Consider the following 21177-nt stretch of genomic DNA (forward strand, 5'->3'; position numbering starts at 1 on the left):
CACAATTGGGGTAGAACACGTTCACTGATGTTTCAGTGTGCCTTAATTGCCTCAGCAGGAATGTTGTCAGGTTCTGCTGCCTTCCCATTTTCTCAGATGATTAATGGCTTGCCGCATTTCTTCCTTGGTTGGTATGCTGCAATCAACTGGTAAGTCCTTCCTGGCTGGCCATGTCTGGTGGAGACTGCCGAACAGGCTGTTTTAGCACTTCTTAAAAGCCCCCTATCTTTGTTGTTGGCCTTTGTTACCCATGATGGTCTTCCCAGCCTTGTCTTTCTGGCTTGCTATATATGCTGGAGAGTTTCCTTGTTATGCCATAGCGTTCTTATGTTTTCCCTGGCCTGCTGCTTCCTGGGCTTCTGTAGCAGGAGCAGATGATGCTCAGCTTGTCTGCTCTTAAGCTTCTCTTTGCCTCTGTTTCATTTGATATTTTCACTTGAGCTTTCACCTTTTCTGCTCGGCTAGTGGTGTCTGTAACTGTCTGCTCCTTCATCTTGGATTTTTCGAAAAATCTGAGTGGAGATCCATTCTTTACGCTGGTGTTTCTTGGGACCCAGTAACTCCTAGCAGGTTGGTGTGTCAGTTTTTGATCTTCTCCCACAGACTTTCTCCTGGATTTACCTTAGTTCTTGCAGAACTGGATACTTGTTACTGAGGGTGGCAGCGTTCACTCCATTTCTGTGCATCTTTGAGGAGTGTGGTTATACTGCTGGGATTGGTTTGTCAATTCCATTCATGCTTTCTTCAGCGTTAGCCTAGCCATGGCAAAGTAATAGTCTTATCACTACATCTGCTCATCACTTGCATATTGCACAGATCTTAATGGAAATGCAGACATGGTTGATCTGATTCTCTGCTGAATGGTCTGGCGACACCCACATTAAATTGGGTATTCTTCTGTGTGGGAATACAATGCTGCCCATCTCCAGACTGTTCAGGACACAGATCTGCACAGCTTTTGCCATTCTTGTTTATGTCACCACATCTGCCCATGACTTCTTCATACCCAGTGTTATTGCTTCCAGTCTTGGCATTGAGGTCCCCTATCAGTATGTTAATATCAAGGCATATCTCCAGGATTGACTGACGTCTGTTGTAAAACTGTTAATTCCTTTTTGCTGTCATTTGTACGTGCACTGTTCTTTTTCTTTGTGTGGCCATCCTAGTCCCCATGGTGATGGCCTTGGTCAAAAACAGGTGGACTGGTTTTGTGGATTCCAGGGACCTCTGGCTTTCACCACAAGGTGTCATAGCGCTCCATAAATGGCGATTCCTCTCCCCAAGGCCAGGATGTTGTTTGGTAGGCATTTCTGTAGCTAGGATTGTTTTTTAAGTGTCATACCTAGCCCCATGCATAACCATTTTTTCGCAACTGGGCGTGGGACCAGCCAAGGCGCTCACATTCCACCTCCCAAGTGGAAATATCACTGTGCAAGGTTGAATAGTGGCTGCCCGAGAAGCACCACCAGAAACGCACTGGGAATTTACAGTTGAAAATAAACACATGGAAAGAAGCCCACAGAGATGTGCTTGCCACACTGTCTGGAAAGTTAGACCCTGTGTGCAGAAAGCAAGAATTGAGATTTGTCACTGCCTACTGTATGGAATACCCAGAAAACTGCACCAAGGTTAACGGGAAGACCAAAGTACGGACATGAAAATATGCAGTTTCAACATTTATTTTTTCTAGGCAGTGGTTCAGTAAAGCAGATATGCATTAAGTGCATATATTGATATCAGGGGATTGGGGAAAAAATCCCTGATACTGTACTTACCAAACAGTTCAAGAGCTATGTGAAATCCATAATCCATACCTGTCACCTGGAAAACACCACAGCCAATGCAGTTACTTAGAGGGCGTTGTTAACCTGCTCAAAATTCTTTATATATGAATTATAGTTCATTATTAAAGGCAACACAGTAAATTCTGGATCACTGGGTTCCACTCTTCCAAAGAGTGGATGCATGCTATTCTTTACTACACTTGACATGGAGTTAACATACTTTTCTGCTGCCTGTACAGTACTTGCTATTGAAATACATCAGTGATGATCACTGTGATGCTGCAGCTGCGATCTCTAGGATAGAAGCATGTGCTTCTGACCGCTACTCTTGTACTAGGTAGCACTCCAGCTAACTGCACTACAAATGTGAGAAAACATTGTATTGGTAATGCCGTGAATATACCAAACATCACGCTATATGCCCTCTCAAATATACTGGTCTATTTGTTGAGGCAGCAGTAAGACATCAGTACGAGTAAACCCTGGATTTTTTAATTATAGTACTGCTTAAAGTAAAATCAAATTCTGAAAGTCATTACAGGCGTAGGTAGGACATCTCGTTTGAAGTGTTGGTACTACCACTTAAGTTGTTTGTAGCGGTGCACCAAAAAAAAAAAAATCCTCTACAGTAAACCGGCAGTCTAAAGAGGGCAGGCTTGCTAGAAGTGCTGAATATGTTCTCTTGAGAGTATAGCAGTGCTGCTGTGAAGTGCATTAATGCACAGCTGCCATAGTGGAAATGGACCATGGAAATTAAATACATCTGTTAAGAAGACTGTTACATTAACTCAAGACTAGACATGGTAATTATACCATGAGGGATAGCTGGCACTGTTTGGTATCACCAGGTTTAGCACAATAGTGCTGACGTAGAATTTAAGCCAGAGTAAACGTGACAAAGCAGGTTTATTTTAAACAAAAAGTTTATTTAAACAACACGACACTGGACTTGAAAGGGGAAAACCAACTAGAATATTGATTTCTAGCAATTCAACCCGACTCAGACAGATTTGGTCTACATGTAACAGCTACGTACAAAAAGGTTATAAAATCGTTCTTGTTTTAACAATGATAAAAAAGAAAAAGCTTAAAGAGTCTCAAATCGAACAGGGTATTTGGGCTTACTTGTCTTAGGATTCTTTTATTTAAACAGTGAAAACAAAATAACTTACTGGAATGAACACACCACTGACAGAGGAAAGGGAACTGTTCCCAGGGGCTCGATTTACGTGCCCGTCGCTCTATAGATGACGCAGGTCAAAATTATACAATTAGCCATTTTGTTTAAAAAAAATAATAAAGACAAGCGTTATGTCTGTGCACCGGACGCCAGGCAATTTATATACAACAGAGAAATGGAGGAAAGAATGGGAGAAACTATACTGCGGCCATGGGAAAGTGCACGAGGTTCGCTGCAGCCTGCATGAGCCGCCCGAGTTGTTGAGACAGCACAGTTCCAGGGTGTAAGTGAGGTTGGTTCTCTAGTCAGCACCCCCCGTCTGCTGCTGGAACACATCAATTGTATCTTCATCCTCCATTTCCAACTGTGGAAAAATAAATCAAAGTTGTAAACGTGTAGCCTTATCATCCAGGCAACCAACTCTACGCTCCTTACCCTGCCATGATTCAATGGCCAGCTCAAGAAAACAATGATAGGGGCACTGAGCAGTGGATAGTCTCACTCAACACAGGCTGTGCCAGAGTTCAATTTTGGAGTGATTATATTTGGGATCCTGGGGCTTAAAATGTTTGCATCGACATCGCAAATGTACTCACGCTTTGCACTAAGGACTAGCACAGGCAACAGGATTGTATATTTAAAGACAAAATGTCCATTGCATCTAATTTTGCTAGAGCAGTGGGAGTACTTTCTATCAGGCATGTGTAGTTAGAACAGGCATAGAAACCAGTTTGTTTTACTGCATATTGCAGGAAAATATTCTTAGTGTTGAAAAGATAAGAGGTACTACGTTACAGTACCCTGAAGAGAGTAAACACAAGGCTGAATAAACAAGCCTTGGCAAAGCAGGTAGGGCTTGCCTTGACAAGCCTGTTTCATTTTTGCCTGAATCTGCACCACAAGTGTAAAAGCAGTAAAAATGACAGTCTAAAGGAGCGAGCATATGTTTACACACAAAAAAAAAAATCTGAATGACCTAGCACAAATATAAGTTGAAAAAAGTTAAGACAGAAATAAAAGCAGTGACTGGCCTTATCAGCCGCAGCACTGAAGACTAATTTTTAAGTCCAGAGCTGACCGATACATTTGATTTTTACTAGAATGAGTATAATCTACCATGCACAGAGGGCTTTTGACCAGTATACTCATCCACTGGTCTGGTCTGTTGTGTCACTCACACTTTTCTTCCAATTCACTGGCTAACTTCACTGCGAGTGAGAGCATTCTACTCTTCCACAAAATACATCCACAAACGTAGTGCTCATCAGTAGCAGGGACTGTGGCAAAATGTGCTTTGCAAGGCCATATATGTTAGTGACTGTTCGCTTTTATATATATAAAAAAAAAAGTTTTACAAGAAACAATACAAGCACTGACAAATTCAAAAGGTTGGCAGTCAACACCAGAACTACCGACTTTACCTATGTTTGTTAGATCTGATGTTTTGATTTCACTAAAGTTATACAAGTAAAAGACTCACTGGTCTTTCACTGTGTGATTTAAATGTGTCTTCCACCTACTACAGCATACACTACGGGCAATGGGTCAGGCCACATCTGCTTACATCACTGAGTGACTGCATTCCTCCCTTTCATAAGAACCACAGCCCCCATACCAAGTAGTTTCCTTAAGTGCCAGGGACTACTATTACAACGTATGCTTTCTGAGACCAAATAAGTATTTAAAACGTTAGCCATTTTTTGGCTGGACTGAACAAAACATATGTTTTTTTGCAAAAAAATATAACATAGGCAAAGGCTGGCAAAGCCAGTCCCACCAGATTTGTCAATGCTTGCTAAAGGGATGCTCACAAGGAACACACTGGCAAATACAGTGAAGTGAGTTTACTTGCTTAAGTGGGTCCAGTCCCCCATGATGTATGTAGTGGGCATACAAAATGTGAACAACACTTGAACAGACCAATGAATCACCATGGAAGAGTGAACGGCCCCATTATGTAAAACCTAAGAATGACAAAAACTTGCCCAAGTGACTTTAGGCTAAACAAGGGAAAAAAATATTGGGGACTAGACTGTTGGCCCTCCTGCTCTAGCGCTGTAGTGCACTTATTTGGTGGATGTGATCATGTGGTCAGGATCAATATCACTTGGTGCAACAGAGCCACTAGCTTAAGCTGGCCGACCCTCTGCCCCATGTTGGGCCAATGCAAAAACATAAATGACAGTTGATCATAACAGATTAAGAGACCTAACCCTGTGTCCGTATACAATTAGGTTTACGTATTCTTTTGATTATGCAAGGCTTTCTAGATAGGAAAGGAGATCTCTAGGTGCGACTTAAGTCGGCTAGACCAAGAGGCACACTTTTTTCTTTTTTTACAGGGTAGTACTACGGAAATATGGAGTACCTTTTCAGCAAACACTGTTACGTCTAAAAACAAGCATCTGGATAGTCCAACAATGTGTAAGACAATTAGGGGTGCGTCTTTGACCTTAGGACTATCGCGTAACAGACGGCGCACAACAAGGTGATGGGTGATAAGCACTAATTATTCCTAGCCACTGCCAATTACCTGGGCCAATTCCAGTTAATATGTTTCTGCCTCGACTAGAGGCAATACTATGGATACCAAAATAGGATGAATTAACCCTACTTAACAGTGTATACTATCTATGCGATATGTTTTCCACTATGATGTCACCTTTTATGATCGGGTTATTATTCTCTTAACACTGTTTGATGCATGTACACTAACAGTGACATGCAAGTGCATGGTTGTACTTCTCTTTAGAAGTATGCAAGCTGCTTTATTGCTGTTGCTTTCTATTATAGATCGGTTTTTATTAATAAGGTATCAAACTAAACCAAAATTAGAAACATTGGTCCTGAAGAATTGCTATTGATCAGTAGCAACTTTAATCGGCAAACACGTCGAACCACTGAGCTATCTAAGATCATAGTTGATAGTGACCACCTTTTTTAACTAGATAGGTGGACTAATTTATTAAAAATCTCTGGGGACCACCTAGTCTATTTTAGCCTGCACTTTCCTCCGCATTCACATTTTTTACACCATGCACTGGCACACGCTTGGGCTGCATTCCAGTCCATCGATTCTTTAGTGTGATGCCCTAACCGAGACTGGAATGTCCAGTGATGGGTGTCCTGGGCTCACTAATACCAAACTGCACCCACCTGATGAGCCCCAACTAGGGCCAAACTGGTCTTGGACTACTCTTATTCCAGTTTACGGAGGGGCGTGCTTCAGTATGGACTCAACTGTTTCTACTGAAGCAAGACCAAGACTGAGTTGCACATGGACCGGTCTAGCCTAAGGTGGCAATGCGAACAAAACAAAAAAAACACATTGACAGGGATGCGGCCCGAGTAAATGCCAATGGCTGAGATTCAGCCGAGTAAATGCAATGGCTGAGATTCATTCAAGTAAAACTTTTTTGTTCACTTCAATTGAGGAAGAACGCATTCTGCCTTTACAAGGCATGCAGGAAGTTTTACTTGGGGAAATGCTGACAAGTGGGGAAACTAATCTCTACTAGAAGGATCCATTTCCAAAAGGGATCTGAACTATGTACCAACATGTTGCAGTAGTCGTTAAATTACTTTAAGAAGATGTATCTTTCCATTCACTAAAGGCCAAGATTGAACACGGCAACCAGAGACTACAAGAATATGGTCCATTCTCATCAAGCTGGAGCCAAATATTCTTTATTGTTAGTTCACCAAAGTACCCTAACTCTCAACTGCTTACTCAGCTGGATCCTGATGCAACTGATCAATGTGACAAAAATCCTGGGCATTTTGTTCTACACCTCACCACTCACCTGTGCAGGTGTGTCTGTTTCGTTGATGGGCTGCCCGTCAAACCGGAACCTGATCTGCCTCATGGACAAACCCTGGAACAAAAGACAGGTAGCCCATGAAAATAAACTGCATGCATTCAAGTAAACCAAACCACATTTATAGTTTAAGTCCTATGAAATCTAAGGGGACGTGTGCATTTTATTAGCATAATACAAGTCATGATGTACACAAGTCGCAACACAAGGGCATTGAACTCTGGCTTTGTGTCTTTTTTTTATTTAAATAAAAAAATAAAATAAAAACCTTAACATTCTACTACAGCTGCCTTTTATTTAAAACAGGCACATGCAGTCACTCAGCATCTTCACACTGATAATGTGAATCACTGAACCCAAGAACAGCAATAAACCAAAGTTCTAACCCAAATAAAAGTGTCCTTAATGAAAAAAAAAAAAAACGCACAGCATATTAAAGAGCTTCCCTCAAATCCAGCGCACTGTTGAAGTACTGTCTACGGATATGGCTGAATTAACCCCACCGCCTGGATTAATAAATTGCAGTCGGGAAGCAAGAACCTTCTACTACTGTTGATAAACATGTTACTCTTCCCAACAAATTATTGGAAACACTACACGCACAACAGGAGTTCAGCCTTACACATCATAAAGCACTGGCAAACTCAGTAGGTATTGTCTTTGAAAGGTATTAGCCAACCTTTACGCTTAGCCGAAGCTTGTTGCTGACCATCGAAACAAGCATAAGCAGTGCCAGCACGATTACGTGTGCATCAAGTTGCTGCAACATTCATTTTAAAAATTAAGCATATATCTTGGTGTGGTATCCTATAAAGAAAGATGCATGCGTTATCGGAAAAAAAAGTGGCCCAGTAACAAATTGCTGATGCTGCGTCCTCCAAAAGAAAAGATTGATAAGGAAGGAGGGATCAAATTTAGGGGAGGGGGGAGGGATCGGGCACAATCAGTGTAGGCAAGGAACAGAAGGCGAGGCAGCAGATTTATTGAGAGCAAGAAATTGCCACAGGACAAGTCACCCAATCAGATTCACAGTAAATAAGCTATTTTCTAGGGCAAGGGCACACAAGAGCAAGTAATGCCACTGATTAAGCAAGCAAATAAAACTGACATGAAAGCCAGCCAGTGGGCTGTTCCCAGGCCCGCTGTTAAGTAATTTGTACTTTACAACATAGGTCTCTAACCTATTGCCGTCTATAAGCAAGACCCAAAAGCCACAAGATAACAGCTTAACTCTCACAAACAAGCACGTTATCTATCAAGGCTCTCACCTGTCGTTCACAGTAGGCTTTCATGAGTTTACTAAGGGGCGTTTGCCTTTTGATCTTAAACTGCACCACGGAGCCATCCTGGCCCGCCACTTTCAAGTTGATGTGGTCATTGTTTTCAGTCTTTCCGCCTTCCTGTTGAAGAAAAAAGGAAGGCACAAATCAATCGATGTGTAGAGAGCAGATAATTCAGTTCACAAAAAAGTTTCATAAGTCTTTGTTCCAATGCAAAACAAGGAAGCAAACATTTAAAAGTAAGCGCTCTTGACTTTTTTCATTTAACAGTAAAGACATCCAATATTACCGCGATGCAGAGCAAATAAACTTAAAGGGAAGTACCCTGAATTTTGGCGTGCTCATGTCATTTACCATCTCGCCGGTCTCAACTAGCGAAAGTCTTCCCTCTAACCGAAACCCTTCGTGCTTGTAACCCAATACGGCGTTTTACTCCAGCAACCCATGTTAAAATAATTCCTAACAGATTTACATACCTAAGCCAGGAACTCTTAACATTTTCTTTAATCAATCTCACCAAGACCCTTTACCAAACCAGAATTTATATTTTGCACCTTAGGACCAGATTATGCCCGTAAAGGCTCCCCTGGGGGAAGTGATACCGACACTCAAACTAATGCCTCCAAAAGGTGATAACTCCGCTGAATAAACCAACCCAATACGGGAGATCTTCTAACAGCCCACTGGGTCCTTTACCCAGTATTAACTCACAGGACTAGCCCACTCATTAAAGACCACTCTTGGTAACCATTAGGATATCAGTCATCCCCAAATAACCAAGCATCAGAAAGAATTTGAACTACACACTCCCAACACCAGGCCCACCTACACACAATTATCACGAGATTACGAATACTCTAGTCAAGGGGTCGCCGTGGTCCAAATACATAGGACTGGTAGTTCTTTCCAATAAGCACCTACCCATCCCGCTCAACTCCTGGCAAGGCCAGCGCACCCCAATACTTTGAATGTCAATGCAGCACAAACCAAACAACCATGCATACCCCTTTGCCTAGAAAGGGTATGCAAACTGAATACGTGCCTATCATTAAGAACTCGTTCCTCAAACATCGCTGCAGATCTCGTGCCACACTAGAGCCCGAGAACACCCCATCTAGAGCAACTCACCTACACACTTTGAAGGGCTTAACCCGTATCGTTTGAATCCGCCCCCCCATCACGACACAAGCTTCATACCGAAGCTAGTTCCCCCAACAGAGGCCTCATACCATGGCTAAAACTGATCTCGACCTCAACAGGGGCTGCAGCTCCCGTGACCCTGTAGCTTGTACAGGCTTCAAAGTCTCTTCCCGCCCGGTGCGGGCCTTCCTCCCCCTCCCATCAGGAATAAGCCTCACCCCACCCCCACCCCACGGCCAGCAACCCGCGTACCTATGGCAGGCCCAGTCGCCCCTCCAAACAGCGCGGTTTACCTCCCCCCCTTACTCCACGCGCTCACCTTTGGCTTCTCGTCCGCCATGGCCCGGGAACTGGGGGTGATACAACCGGTACAGAAGGCGCTGCACTGGGGGCTGAAGACGCACAAAGGAGGGTGAGCGGGAGACGCGCGAGCCTGAGGGAATGCGGGAGCGCGCACGGCCGCACACGTTTATCAGCGCCCCTCCTACCAGGCCCGCGTGCTCGTGCCCGGGACGTGGGCCTGCATTCCCATTGGTTGCAGGTGGGTGCGGGGGCGCGCACGGCGGGTGACAGCAAGGAGGGGTGCGGGGGCGGGAGCGCGCGGAAGACATCTTAGGAGGCATCTAGGCGGGTAACGGGTGGGGGATGGGAAACTCCTAGGACGTAAGCGCAAAGTGTCACAGGGCACTATAGGCCCAAGCCTAGTGTTATAGAGATCTGGTGTAGGACTCTAGGTGAATACCTGCCCATGTCAGACCAAAACTAACATGAGCGTCTCATAGAATATAGGCCATAAACTGAGTCACACCAGGGGGAACTGCTCATAGTAGCATCAGCAGCGCTACGTAAACGTGGAAGACCTGTACGTGTGGATTTTTTCAAAAAGCTCTGTTATTTGTCTACACAGTTTTACTTTCATTCTCTTACTGTACTGGAAGTCTGTGTGCAAAGAAAACAATCCAGGTCTATTACACAGAATCTGCCTCTTGGTTACCTGAGCAGGGACATTTAAGTCGGGGGAGGGGTTGGTGTATGGGCTGGTAGGAGGATTGAAATCTTCCTCTTGGGGACTCGTAGTCCTCAATTGTATAAGGTTCCAGTAACAGGAGTTTTAGTCCCCATTACTCCACTTCCACAACCAGACTCAAACTTCCGGGGCGGGGGGGGTACACTTCTAGAGTGGCAAGGGTGCCAACTTCAAAGCCCATGTCAAAACATTTGTGTGCCCTCTCATCACTGTTTTGGTACATTGTGTTAAATGAGGTGCATTTTTTTCGGGACAATGTGTGAAGTATAAGACATTTTAGCAGAAGAAATTACAAATGTTGCATTCAAAGACACATTGAGGCCCTCGTTACGACTTCAGCGGTCTTTTTTCAAAGACCGCCGAAGCCGCTGCAGTCAACAGACCACCAGTGCTGGTGGTCTGCTGACCGTCATATTAGGAATCATGCTAGGACTTATGTGCATTTATGGGCGGAAGTTCGACGGAGTTGAAGAGGCAATTGCATCGCCAGTACCGCCACCCCACCGTATTACAAGCCATATTATGGATTGGCAGAATCTTGCTGGTGTGGTGGTGCCGATGACCAGCTTGCCGGAAAAGGTAAGGTGATCATTCAAAGGGGTGGGGGGCTGAGGGAGTGTTGGGTGCATGTGTGTGCATGTATGTGTGCGAATGGGGGTGTATGAGTGAGTGTGAGCGAGTGAGAGGGGGTGTCTGTGTGCACGTCTTTGAGTGAGTGGGGGTGTCTGTGCAAGTGTGTGGATGGGGTTGCGTATGTGTGAATGCGAGTGGGGGTGTGAATGGATGTGTACGGTTGGGGGTGTTTGTGGGTGCGTGTAAGTGGTGCATGGGGAGTGAATGGAGGGAGTGAATGTATGTATGCAGTGCAGGGTGGAGGGGTGTGAATGTTTTCGGAGGGGGGTGTGTATGTCAGTGTGAGAGCGGGTGGGGATGTTTGAATGGAAGTGTGTGGACAATTGGGGGGGTGCTTGGAAGTGTGTGGACGTGTGGGGTGCGTGTGCCACTAGGGGTTTTGTGGTGGGGATTCCTGTCACCAGGTGCGTTACCGCTAGGGGTTTTGTGGCGGGGTGACCGCCACGGAAAGCCTGGCGGTCTGCAGCCTCCTAATCCGGCCAGCAGAGGCCTGCCACCGAGCTGGAGGTGCTCACCACCGGCCGCGTCAATGTGACCACATCAGCGGGCCAAGCGGCGTTGTGGTGGTTTGGTTTCTGCCAAACCCCACAACTTGTAATGCAGTAGACTTTACCACCAGGTCTGCGGTGGTAAGACCGCCACAGCAAGGCTGGCGGTCTGATGACCGCCAGACTCGTAATGAGGGCCTGAGTCTGTAGACTTCACAGGATGTAGAATTTTAAGTTTTATTTTCTGGGACTAGCTGTGGCAAATGGTGAATTCTAAAAACATACCAAAACAGCTGGCTAGGCCTCATTTTAATAGGGCTTATGAAAAACAACTTTTAAAAGATATTTAGGTGCCCATCCCTCAAGTTAGGTTTTGGAAAAATGGCGATAAACAGTGCTAGTTGTTCACATTTATGTGGTTATTCTGCTCCTATTACAGTTACATGTATACAAAACTTTTTAGCATACGCATGAACACTGGTTGCAGCAGAATACTTACAAGAGGCACAATTTGTCAAAATATTTGACAACACTGAATGAAGAATAACTCAGCTATAGATAGAGGCTGTAGAATTTTTGAGGATGATATAATTAGTGAGGCAGAGTAATAGCATAAAAAAGCTCTTGAAGGAAGAACAATAGCAGGAGTTGTAGGCCAAACAAAAACACAATTTTGGAAGTTTTGGACTAACAGGACTAATTATAATTAAGGCTCTCAGTTTTTCATTTTTACTGATTATTACAGATAGATACAAATAGAAAACCTATTATTTTCCTGTCTGTATTTATTTTAACTGTGGGGAACATGGAAATTATTTTTTTTTAAGGATTCTAAATGCTATCACTCATGACTGCCAGGCCAGTAGCTGTAGGTTAAAAAAAGAGGTTTTATTAATGAGGCTTAAACAGCAGTTTATAAGCACAAGGTTGATACTAAAATGTGCATGTTTTCACATAAGGGTATTGATTTATCATCTGAGGGTGTGCATATTATTAAAACCTGTTGGGCATTCAAGTAAGAGTGTGCGTTTGAACAAAGCGGATCCTCCTCGACGACTTTGCGAATAATAAGAGCTCATGCACGGAGCTGCAGAGCTCTGATTGGCTGCTAACACTTAACTTCAAACCAGAAAGTATTGGCAGCCATCTTGGGACTCAGCTTCAGCCGAGTCCCAGAAAAAAGAAAAAGGGGCCAGGGTAGGTACACCCTGACCCCTTATCTCTGGTGCTGGTTTACCAGAGGGACCCCACTAGGGTGAAAAAGCACTTTAAAAAAAATTGTTGCAGATTCACAAAAGCGTTGCAAATTTGCAGCAAAAATTAATTTAAAAAAAAAACAGGCGCGGGCTCCCGTTAAAAAAAATAATTATTATGAATCCCCTAGGTGGACCAGGTCACGGGCATTTTGAAATAAAGGAGGGGGGGGCCCGTGTGCCCCAGTGCATTTTGATGCCCCAAGGAGCGCCACCTCCAGGGAGCTTTATAATGAAGGCAGGGGGGCAATGCACCGCCACAGCCCCGGGGGACCGCCAACTCCCTGGGACTCTTATGAAATATAATGCATGGGGCCTCAGGAGTTATAGTTACATTATGGCACCAGTTATAGTTACTTGACATAACTCTAACCCTAACAGGTGAGCTTCTATGGTTTTGTACGTTTAAAATGTGAGCCTAACTATAAAATCCCTGTAATCTTTGGTTTTGTAAGTGAATTTTCATGTTTTTTTAAAATTCTGTTTCCTAACTATAACATCCCTGTAACAATTGGTTTTCGGTAATAAAAAAAAATTATATCTATATATGTGCATTGTCGAGGTTTACAAGGGTGATGAATAATTTGGATTTACAGGGGTGTGGAATTTATTAAAATATCTACTTGTCCAGGGGACAGGTTGCTTCTCAAATCTACTTGTCCTGTAAAAAGATCTACTTGTCCCTTTGGTGCCATGTAGTGTGGCGACAAATTATGGCCGCAATTAATAGCCTCTCTGATTATGCCAGGGCTACTACCATAGTAGGGCTTGAATACTTGCAGTTTCAATCCCGACTGTAGCAATTTCCTTATTTTGCCACCTTTCTGCAGATCTGCATACTTGGGCTGGAGGAAGCAGAAAGCAATAGTTCCAGGGCTGGAATGCCTTTAAGTCTGCAAACCTACTAACCTGCATGTTTTAAAGATTTTTACCAGCTTCTCTCTAATATTTTCCCATAATAAGAAAGGTTGGACATTTACTCCTGACAATGGCAGAATTAGAACTTCTTCCAGGGTTGGGAAGAAAGTGGCTGGAGGGAAAATGAACTTGCAAATGCTCAATAGATTTTCACATGAGCAAATCTACACATCGTATTCACCCATGCTAAAATACAGTTCACAAATATTTTACAGGGGTACGACATATACCATGGGTGCACTTTTGTGACTTTCTTTAAGAATTTGGGGCCACATGTAGGTAGGTTCAGATTTGTGACCTGCAAATTGCGAGTCGCAAATCCGAATGTAGGATGGTGTCCTTGACACCATCTGTGATTCGCAAGGGCTTCGCAAATGCCCACCTCATGAATAATCATGAGGTGGGTCGCAATTTGCGACCCCTTCGCGAATGGTGGCCTACTGGAGACAGCAGACCACCATGTCTGTGACTGCTTTTCAATAAAGCAGTTTTTTTTTTTTTTTTTGTAATGCAGCCCGTTTTCCTTAAAGGAAAACGAGATGCATAACAAAAATGAAAAATTAAACGTTTTCGTTTCATTTTTTCAGAGCAGGCAGTGGTCCGCAGGACCACTGCCTGCTCTGAGAAAATGTTTGCAGGGACATTCACAATGGGGAAGGGGTCCCAAGGGGATCCCTTCCCTTTTGCAAAAGTGTTAGCACCCATTTGAAATGGGTGCAAACTGCGATTGGTTTGCGCCCGCGGTCACCAAACAATCCTACATTTCCCTTGCTAGTCGCAATTAGGAAGGGAACACCCCTTACTAATTGCGAGTCGCAAACCCGTTTTGTGATTCGGTAACCAGGTTACTGAATCGCAAAACTGGGCTTGTGCATCGCAGTGTGCTTTTTGCACGTCGCAAACAGCGAAAGTCGCTGTTTGCGACATGCAAAAAGCTACCTACATGTGGGTCTTGGTCCCTAATTAGGTCTGGTGTTAAAAAAGACATTTTGTTTTTATTAAACTTCTATTTCTCTCTCTTTCGGCTGGCTTTACTGTGAGTGATCGTATTCTGCTCTTCCACAAGGAGCATATTGCCACACAAAGTAGTTTTGTTCAGTGTCGGGAACTACAGTGGCAATCAGTGACGTAACGAAACTGGAGGGTGCCCCTTTGCAAAGAACATGGAGGAGCCCCCTCTCCAGACTCACTCAGGGCAGGTGCTGTGCTGAAGGGGCCCCCTGGAGGGCGGCTGCGGGGCCTTTGTTATGCCACTGGTGGCAACATGTGCTTTTAGAGTTCAAAAACCTTTTGGGGGGGTTTTGCCAGTGTTTGTTACAATGTTGAGGGCCTGGTAGCTCCCACAACAATAAAGTATTACAAAAGCCATGTCAAAACAAGACACGCATTGATGAAACTAAAAGACTTATAAAAATATGTCAGATCAGTTGGCTTTGTCAGTGTTTGTTTATTTTCATGCTTCCCATAATCGTGTTGAAAATGGTTACACTGATTTTTCATTAGAAATATTTTTGGGAAATACTAGCATGCATCAACACATTTTATTAAATGACACTTCATTTGCATAAAACCAGAGAGCATTCTGGGAGAATGATTCTTAGCCTCTTAGTCTAAACTTTTCAAACGTGTGTACACGTTTTTTTTTTTTTTTGTACTGGAACCAACGTCAGTAGTGAAGTGTGACCTTAAAACATTTATTTACAGCACTCACCCTAATAATGAAGGCTTTCAAATAATGAACCATAAATACAAGTTCGAACAGCATTATCTTTTGGAAACACATTTGTCAACTGCAGAGAGTTCCACTCTCTGTAAACAGGCAGCCAAAGGGTTTGTGCTGCAGGGGGTTGGGCCTACTTGTCCCAAGGACAAAGTAAACATAAAACCTTGTTGCCCTTGACCCCAAACCAGATGTGTCGGGCAATAGGAATTCCACATCCCTGATTTAGGAGTGCTACAATTAATGTTGAAATCACCCATGAAAATTGTATTTTCAACATTAGCAGGCATAGAGATAGATACTGTGTGAACTGGTCAATACATTTTGAGTTGTGGTTTGGTGGTTTACAGCTGACATGTAAAGAGACTATTACAAAAGGCAATAAAGCAAGAAAAAAATAAGCACAATCAAAAGTGGAAGAAATTGCAGTTGAGGGACTCTTGAAATTATGGTGATACCACCAATTTATTTCATTTGTCTTTCTTTGCGAATTATGGTATACTCTTTGGTAATAAGGAAACAGTGATGGACTGGAAATATGAATTAGGGTTACATTCCCCAATGAAGGATTGATTTATGGTTGATTTCCATTTCACCTGAACCTAATTTTGGAATTAACCAATCATAATGCTCAGTGACTAGATTTTTTGTCTGATCAATATATACGCACACACATATATATTAAAATTGAAAAATTGTTATAATTACTGAAATTGTAATTAAAGTTCATAACGTTTTGAGTAGCTTTCTGGGATGCACCTGTGCTTACATATGTGAAGTTTAACAATGACAAACTATTTCACAGTTCAAAGGATATTTTTTTCAGTTGGTTTTGAGCACTATTCATACATGAGTTAATTCTTTAAGTATCGGCTCAAAATTGTTTACATCTAATTTATTTACTCTTGGCATGCACAAACCATATTTTGTACATGTATGCATTAAAATGGTAAAACATGCTTCAGCCCTAATAAACAAAAACTCTTTATATGTTTTTAATACTTATCCTTGTGAGCGTGTAGTAGAAAGTCATATTCAGTGAGTAGATGAAAAATTATACAAAAGCAGAATCCCACAAAGCCATCAAAATGTTTAGTTACTAGTGTGTTCAGGTCTGGAATGATCAAGTATTGAGTTTGTAGACCCAGGATTACCAGATGCAAAATATGCAGACCTAGTAATTCCAAGAGACACCCACTCACTCAGAAAGCCGTGTAGAAGAATTCCAACCCGAGTTACCACTTTGTGTGGAATACTACCATTCATAAGGAAGGCCTTCATGACCGTCTTTGATTTACTACCAAATTTCCTATGAGATTTATGGGTACAAAGGATGGAGACAGGAACGGTCTGAGGATTATCAACATCACAAGGCAAAATATTTTTGCTTGCTGTTCATCCCACCTTTTCAGTATTGCTCATTATACTAAACCCTTAATTCCGAGAGATCACCAATGCTTCAAAACATAACACCCAAATAGGGGATTTGTTCAGGAAAAGGTAAAATATTTGTATAGAGCTATAAGGTATTTTTAGCCATGGCACTCTGCATTTATTGTAACCTTATCTTTCATTAACATTTTATTTTTAATTAGGAAATATTTAATATCTTATGTTTTACACAGTGCTTGCTTCAGCAGGTGTTGCAGCACTGTAATTACCAAGTGCCCCTTAGTCAAGTCAGTGAAGCCATGTAATTAGCTTCCTAGGGAGTAAAGGCTGTAATACCCCTACTGAGATTCAACTAGAATTATGCAGTTTAAACATACATCCCACAGAATATTTATTATTGGAACATATAGCCACACATATATGCTAATACCTATATACATATACGTGTTCATCACGTTCATTAAGTATAATGGATACAATATTTGCTTGATGCTGAACTTATGTGATTGTTAGGTCAGAAGTCTGAATTCAGCAAAGTACACTCAGCCATCCATCCTTCTTAGGTAGGTAAAGTGAATACCACGAGATTGCCTAGTAGTAACATCTGATATGTCCAGTGCTTAGAAGCAGCAGAATTGCAATATGAAGCATTAAATAGAATAACACAGCAGCAAACATTTACTTTACCTGATGTCAGAACAGGCACAGCTCCTCCGTTAGGGTGGAGGAGCGTCGTCCCCCCACCAGCAGCAGCCACTGCAAATCACGTTTAACAAACAAAAAGATAATAAACCTTGTTTATTATCTTTTTGTTAGTTTAAGTGGCGTGGCATTGGGGATGATGAGATGATGAGAGTGCACTGTGCACTCCTCTCACTGCGCATGTATGTTTGGCTGGCCGTCTCGGGCCGCCCAAACATACATGCGCAGTAGGCTTTCTCCATGGAGAGTATGCACAGGCTTCTAGTCTGCCTGGGAGTCCCTGACTGGGCGCTCCCAACCAATCCTGATGCTGCTCAGAGCCTGCAGCGACAGGTGAGGAGCGGCGCGGGAGCGGAGCAGGTGAGTGATTTATTTAAAAAAAAAAAGTTTTATTAATTCGTCCCCGCACCCCCGCATCACCCTGGCCCAACAAAGCCCCACAAGCCGCTCCTGTGTCAGAATGCAACATTTCTTCTGTTGTGTTTACATTTAAATAGTGTTTCCGCTTCAGGAAGGCCTTACAGCACTAGGAAATTGAACAAACCAACAGGAAGACTGTTCTAATTTCAAAATAACATTTAATGGCAAAATCCTTGCATGATAGTATCTGCCACATCACTGCCCGTTAATTAAATAGTGATGCCGATAGCACACTGTCTTTAGCTGCAGGTGAAATTTTACATGAACCTCATGTTGTTTTTATATGAACGTCTGTGGGAGATCAGCAGCTTTCACACTTCACTGCAGAAACCTATGACACATTGCTAGTCTGAATGAGCTGGGAACAATTAGGAAGGGAGTGAGGCATTAACAATTGAAATAGTAAATGCTGCATTGTGAACAGGGCCCTTATAGCTGGGAACAACCTCGCTATGAATGACAGAGCAGCAAGTCTTTAACTGGGCAATCAAGCCTGCAGACCCAGTCCAGCCCAAGCCAGCTGATGGTGGATGGAGGGCTAAAGCCCTTTTAGCCCAGTGGGTGTTGCATTCCTCTGGAATCATAAACTGTACTGAAATACCACAGAACTGGATCAGTTCATTACAGGTGGTCTGTTATAGGGCTTTAAGAGGATGTGGTCCTTCCATGGTCTCAGACTAAGTGGTAATTTAAAACAGACATTGAAACGGGTCCCTGTTGGGCCCTTTATTCATGTCCTTAACTTCAGTTTCAAAAACACTGATCGATTTCTGAATAAAGAATAGAAAAAACAATAAAGTAATCCATGTCAGCCATTTAGGGCCAGATGTGCCAAGCATTTTTGCGGTCGCAAACGGCCCAGTTCTCTGAATTTGGAATATTGCGACCAGAAAAATGCATTTTGGTTTGTATGAATTCCAAATTGCATTTCGGTAACATTACAGAATCACAGTTTGGAATTGCAAATACATACCAATTTGGTATTAGGAAGGGGCATGTTTACGGCGTCCTTTCCTAATACCGAATCATAGCAGTATGTAAGAATATTTTGCGGCAGAAATGTGGTTGCAACACATTCACATTTTACCACCTACTCAAGTAGATGGTAAACCATTCACAAATGGGTCACAAAGGTTGTGAATGTTTGTAAAAACAGTTTTTATGCCACAATTCACTCCCTCACTCTCGTGCCCATCACCGGGGGGGGGGCAAATTGTGGGACTTTCCAATGCTCTAATAAACTTCCAGACCTTCCCCTGCATGCGTAATCTGACTTCCAGCCATTTGGCTGCTATTTGCAAATTACCATCCATTCCCAATCCATGACGGGTTTTCTGGAAGCCAGTCTGCTCATGCTTGGGACATCATTACCTAGAATCCCCTGCTCATTGCTTTGTCTCCACCCCCTGAAGGCCAAGGATGGGTGGAGGAATTCAGCACAACTGTGGCTGGCAGGTGTAAGCCTGCTCAGACCTGATGCATGTGATTACATGTGAGTCTTTTTAAGCCTCAGCTTCCTTCAGCCCAGGGTTTGTCATTGTAGCTGTTTTCTGGCAAGGCCAATCTTTGTTTCCCGAAGTTTCTGAGCCATAGTTTTTCCTTGTACCTGTTCCAGAGCCTTAGTTATTCCTCCCAAGTTTCCTGAGCATTTGCTTTTCTTATTTACTGAGTTCCTGGGCTATAGCTATCCTTGTTCCTGTTTCTGAGCTGTAGCTATCCTTGTTACTACTCCTGAGCTGTAGTACATCCACGTTCCTGAACTAGTACTCTCTGTAGTGCTACCTTGCCTTCTGAGCCTTAGCAAATCCTTGTTCCTGAACTAGCACTCCCTGCAGTGCTACTTGACTTCTAAGTCTCAGGTATTCCATGCTCCTCGAATAATTTCTGCCTGCTGTGTTTCCTTGTTTCCTTGAGTTCTGCACAGGCACTTCTTGTGCTGCCTTGAAGCCTCTCCTTCTGCATTTTCCATTTCCCAGTCCTTGCCTTTCTTTCCATTTCTTTGTTCCAGTTCCTAGTTTGCTGTTTTGCTGCGGTTTTGCTTCTAGTGTCTACGTATGTTTGTTACTTTCTTTCTGCCAAGCGTGTTATTTGTTTTCCCATCTTTCCTGTTAAGCACTTCTCCTTGCTAGCTTCTTGTCTATCGAGGTTGTGTTTCGTTCTACACACTTGCTGTTACTGATATACAAGTTCCTGTTTGATCGCCAGGATACATGGGCTCAGCTGACAACCTGTTTTTTGTCCACTGTGAGTATTGTCTTCCAGTTACTTTTTATAACATCACCATAGGGGTCAGCTCCACAGACCCTGCCTTTGCATGTATATCCAATATATATGTATTGGCTGTCAGAATATGTAACAGCAATTGTGGGTGAAGAACTTACTGAGCTTCAATCTTACCCTATGGAGCTCGCGAGTGCTTTACCCCACATCCCCTTTATAGTTTATGCTGTTATATATATATATATATATATATATATATATATATATATATATATATATATATATTGCACTTTTGACCTGGGGAGTTAGTTAGTTTGGGTGACACATTGCCTCTTGAATGCCTGTCTTTCGGAACCTTATCTTTTAGTCCCTTTAATAGAGCTTCCCTTTTGGATCCCATCTCTCCTCTGACTCTCTGTGAGATCTTGGGTTGCTCTGTACCTAGTATTCTGCCTCCTCTGACGCTAGCCTAGCCAGCATCCCCGACAGTTCCTGACATTTTAAGAGCAGGCAGTGATTGCACAGACCACGGCCTACTCTTAAATAATGAACAGAAACTTCATTTTTCTTATTTTAACACATCCCGTTCTCCTTTAAGGAAAATGGGCTGCATTAAAAAAACAAAAAAATTGCTTTATTTAAAAGCTTTCACAGACATGGTGGTCAGCTGCAGGCCACCATCGTTGTGATTTTTGCGATTCCTGATGAACTGCAAATTGCAACCAACCTCATTTATATACATGAGGTAGGTCGATTTGCGAACCACTAGGAATCGCTAAATGAAACTCTGAGTTTCATATATTATGAATAGTGATCACCTAAATGCGATTCACAGACAATGGCAATTAGTTAATCGCTATTTCTTTTTTAATACTTTATTTAACTTTTGCAATAAGGACAATTCAAAAACAAGCCATAACAGTTGATGTAAGTACAGACACGTAACAACTCAATGCCATATGCATATACAGGCCTTGGACCGAAATCATTTAAGCGAGCAATAGACAGTGCAGTTTACAAAGGAAAAAAAGAGTACCTCAATGCCATCTAGGCCAGTGACCAGTAAGTGGTATGACGGGGGGGTGTAGTTCAGTCTCCATTATCAGCAGTCTGCAGCCAGCATCAGCAAATAGTCCGGTAAAGGCTGCCAAATATCCTTGGGTTGGGAGGCCGGAGGTTGTATAGAGGCAAATAGTTCGGAA

At 42.9% G+C, this 21177-nt stretch overlaps 1 protein-coding gene and 1 long non-coding RNA gene across 3 annotated transcripts in view; one reads left to right on the plus strand and one right to left on the minus strand.

Moving 5' to 3' along the window:
• Positions 1-2689: 2689 nt before the first annotated feature.
• SUMO2 (small ubiquitin like modifier 2) lies at positions 2690-9678 on the minus strand. Of its 2 annotated transcripts, none has more exons than XM_069200125.1 (4): positions 9522-9678; positions 8051-8170; positions 6768-6839; positions 2690-3328 (listed from the first exon to the last, which is right to left on the minus strand). In XM_069200125.1, exons 1-4 carry the CDS (start codon positions 9540-9542, stop codon positions 3266-3268), a joined length of 276 nt encoding a protein of 91 aa, XP_069056226.1. In that variant the 5' UTR covers positions 9543-9678; the 3' UTR covers positions 2690-3265. The 2 variants fall into 2 exon arrangements, with proteins under 2 accessions (XP_069056226.1, XP_069056225.1); XM_069200124.1 differs by having other exon boundaries at positions 8051-8182; positions 9522-9674.
• A 374-nt stretch (positions 9679-10052) lies between these two features.
• LOC138247368 (uncharacterized) overlaps positions 10053-21177 on the plus strand; it is a 171639-nt gene continuing 160514 nt past the window's right edge. Inside the window, exon 1 of the long non-coding RNA XR_011194472.1 lies at positions 10053-10808. This is a non-coding gene — a long non-coding RNA (uncharacterized lncRNA). The remainder of the gene's footprint in view (positions 10809-21177) is intronic.

This window comes from Pleurodeles waltl, chromosome 7 (assembly GCF_031143425.1).
Source record: "Pleurodeles waltl isolate 20211129_DDA chromosome 7, aPleWal1.hap1.20221129, whole genome shotgun sequence".
Taxonomy (NCBI): domain Eukaryota; kingdom Metazoa; phylum Chordata; class Amphibia; order Caudata; family Salamandridae; genus Pleurodeles; species Pleurodeles waltl.